Here is a 3,927-nt window from a genome sequence, read left to right on the forward strand (position 1 = left end):
AGAGGAAAAGGAGGAGAAAGCCTGCAAACCGAAGTCTGGCGATTCGGTAGTCAGGCGCTGCTGGTGACCTCTGAGAGAGCAGCTAAGCAGCCACATGGGGGGGTCAAAGTTGAAATCTTTCTAGAAACATGGAAGTGACGGGGAGGAAAGAGCAAGTAGGAGAGTGGGGAAGAGGACAATGCCCCCCAGTAGGAAAATCAGTGCTACAACGGAAGGAGGAAGAGAAGGGACAGGACCACAGATGGGAGGCAGGTGGGGAGAATGCAGAGGGATCCTGAGATGGCAATAAAGGGACTGGAGAGAATTCGGACTTGCTGGCCTCCGACTTCCTAGTACAGGACAAGCCAAGGTCATTGTGTCCAAGGGGATAAGAAGACACATTAGTGCTTCACAATTAGGTGTGATGTTTGTTACAAAGAGATCAGTAAATCCACGAATGATTTACTTTGTAAAAAATACATTAGGCTCAGGATTATCCTTACAGTAAGTTCCTAATGCTTTTTTAAAATCGTAAAATGCACATTACATCAAATTTACCATTGTAACCATTTTAAGCATATAGTTCAGTGGTATTAAGACTATACACATTGTTGTGCAGTCATCACCACCGACTATCTCCAGGACTTCTCTATCCTCCCAAACTGAAACTTCATACCTATTAAATACTAGCTCCCCATTTTTCCCAACCCCCAGCCCTTGGCAGCCACCATTCTGCTTTCTGTCTTTATGAATTTGATTACTCTAGGTACCTTGTGTAAGTAGAATCATAGAGTATTTGTCCTTTTGTATCCGATTATTTCACTTGGCATAATATCTTCAAGGTTCATCCATCCATCTTGTTACATGTGTCAGAATTTCCTTCCTTTTTAAGGCTGAATAATATTCCATTGTGTGTGTATATCATATTTTGTCTGCCCATTCATTGTTGGTGGACACTGGATTGTTTCCACCTTTTGGAGGTTGTGAATAATGTTGCTGTGGACATGGGTGTACAGATATCCGTTAGAGTCCTGATGCTTTTTTGAGTGGGAGATAAAGGGTTGCAGTTAAAGCTAGTGATTCAGGAATTGTGCGTAGCCTTCAGTCTGGTCTAGGCTACAACCTAAGAACCTTAACTGTGTGGTGATTATGAGATTATTGCTTAATCAACTCCTTCACAGGTTTATATGTTCTCTGTTCTCTTTGCTAAGACAAAGAAAAAGTGTTTTGGGGATGAATTGTAAACCTCTCTGGGCTGCACGGGAAGGATATGAGGGCCTTCTGCGCTCTAGCCAAACTCAGCTTTTCTCAGTTCCTTATGTGCCACTCCCCTCCCTCCTGCAGCCGTTTGCGCATGTGCCCCATCTCCACTCCCATGCCTCCCTCCACTCCCTGCGGCACCTCGGACTCACTCCCTGCCTCTTCACTCCCACTCATCTTTAAATCTTCTTAGAGACTTTAGTTCCTCCAAAAGCCCTCTCTGCCCCTCTAGACTAGGTTGGGTCCACGGTTCTGTGCTTCCCCAGTGCCCAGAAATTACTCTCTCATGGGAGGATTATGAGTTCTTCTCTCCCACTAGTTGCAAAGTGCATCCATCTGTTCAATTTTGGATCCCTTGGCCTAGCCACATGCTCAGCACGTGGTAGGTGCTCAGGAAAATCACGACGAATGAATGAGATGGAGGGATCGACTTTGAATGGGTTATCTGGGGATGCTTGTCATGATGCGGTAGTTATTACTGTTCAGAAAACAAGCTTGAAAACCACTGGGCCCGGGCTGGAAGAGCTTGCCGTTTGGGTCTGTGGGGGCTGTGTCTGCTCATCGTTAGTGCGTTAGCTCAACGCAAATTCTTGGTTTCTATATTTGTACCCTTGCCTTAAGGAATTGTAGTTATTTTAGGTTGTTTTTAAAGGCTGAAGAGTTTGAAACACGGCATCTTTTGAAAGAAGTTGATTTGACTACCAAAGGAAAATAAAAGCATCAGCGTTCCATTGGATTTAATAGGAGAGAATAACTATTTAAACTGAAATAAAAGTAGTTGAGAAAGCAGCTTATTTAATGAAAAGAAATTTAATGTCAGATTTGCACCTTCGTATCAAAATTTAAAATTATAAAAAAGCATTTAGGTATTGATTGTAGAATTATCTGTAATATTAAAAATAGAAGGCAACATCCATGTTCAACAGGAGGGGGAATGGTTAAAGAAATTATACTGTATTCATAGAGAGAAGTAAAATAATGCTTAATAACATGGGACATTTATCCCGGTATAATACAGCAAGTGAAAAAACTAGAATTCTTTCTCTGAGTAGTGAGATTAAATGTGATTTTAATTTTCTTTTTTTCTTCTTTAATTTGGCAAATTCTCTAAAATTAGTATGCACTATTTTAATAATGAGAACAAAATGGGAGCATGGGCAGGTCTTTATTTGAACACATTGAAGTGTAAAGATGACAGGGTTTGCATTCAGCAGATGCTCAAATAGGAATCTGTTTCCTACCCACCATGTGACACTGGGTGAGTCACATGACCTCTGGGTGAGGCCTTAGTTTCTCATTCTGGGTCTGCTCTGGAGGGATGGAGGGAGGGAGGATAAGACAGGGTCGCTCCTGGACCTACCTCAAGGTTGAAGCTGTCAAGAGCTGGACGGAGCTTCTCTCTGCAGGTCAGACAGTCCCTCTCACAGCTGCTGGACACACTGGAGAAGAGGCTGAGCAGCAGGAGGTCAGAAAGCAGGATTTTCATGGTGCAGGAGCGGGGTGCAAGACGCTAAAACACAAGGGAAGGGTGGGCAGCAATTAGAACAGCTATTCCGTAGGGGCCAGTAGGGTCTGGAGACCCTCACACAGGGGATGCAGGAAAGACATTCTTTGGAGGGGACAGTTCCTGGGCCTGAGATTCAGCTTTCAGAAGAGAGTGGATTCTCAAGGGCACAGGTGGCCCGCTCCTGTTAGCCAGGCCTGATGTTTGTGCAGGGGCTAGTGTCTGGGCTACTGGGGAAAGCACCCCTGTGATTCCTGCCACCCTGGTGGCCTCGATATGCATGAACACTTTCAGGGAGCAAAGGCCTCACTTTGCAACCTACCAGTGTATGATCTTAAGACAACCTCTCCAAGCTTGTTTTCATAGCTATGAAAGGGGAGGATAGTCATATGGCACATAACAACATTTTGGTCTGTGGCGGACTGCATATATGGACAGTAGTCCCATAAGATTATAATGGAGCTGAAAAATTTCGATCACCGACTACATCATAACCGTCATCACGTGGTAGCGCACGTCTCTTGATCTGCATTACTCACGTGTTTGTGGTGATGCCAGTGTAAACAGACCTATTGAGCTGCCAGTTATATGAAAGTATAGCACATATAATTATGTACAGTCCATAATACTAGATAATGATAATGAACAACTATGTTCTTGGTTTATGTACTTACTATACTTTTTATCATTATTTTAGAGTGTACTCTTTCTGCTTATTAAGACGTTTGCTTTATAAACTGTATGTCTTTTCCACTGGCAGCAGCCTCATGCATCTCGTATTTGCCACGTCTCTTGATCGCATCATTTTCTTTTGTGCTTGATTTAATCTCGTTGTTTTGTACAGTAACATGCTGTACAGGCTTGTAGCCTAGAAGCAGTAGGGTATACCACATAGCCCAGGTGTGTAGTACACTATACCTTCTAGGTTTGTGTAAGTGCACTCTGTGGTGTTCACACAAGCAAGAAATCACTGAACGATGCATTTCTCAGAACACATCCCTGACACGAAGCAGCACATGGCTATAGTGGCATCTGTCTTGTCACGGGGCTGTTGCAAAGATGAGATCTGTAAGGGAAGTTTTGCAAAGTGCCGTGCAAGAGTGAGAGGTGTAAAATATGAGATTTCTGAATGACTCCTGTACTTCATCTCATCTTCCCCAGCCTTCCTGCCTCGGCCAGGAATG

At 43.6% G+C, this 3,927-nt stretch overlaps 1 protein-coding gene across 1 annotated transcript in view; it reads right to left on the minus strand.

The window, feature by feature from the left end:
* Positions 1 to 2,725, minus strand: part of PNOC (prepronociceptin) — a 9,236-nt gene extending 6,511 nt beyond the window's left edge. Inside the window, 1 exon segment of the mRNA XM_006906245.1 lies at positions 2,600 to 2,725. Coding sequence (XP_006906307.1) covers positions 2,600 to 2,725 — 126 coding nt within the window.
* Positions 2,726 to 3,927: the final 1,202 nt, after the last annotated feature.

The sequence above is a fragment of the Pteropus alecto genome, unplaced genomic scaffold (genome assembly GCF_000325575.1).
Source record: "Pteropus alecto unplaced genomic scaffold, ASM32557v1 scaffold50, whole genome shotgun sequence".
Lineage (NCBI taxonomy): Eukaryota > Metazoa > Chordata > Mammalia > Chiroptera > Pteropodidae > Pteropus > Pteropus alecto.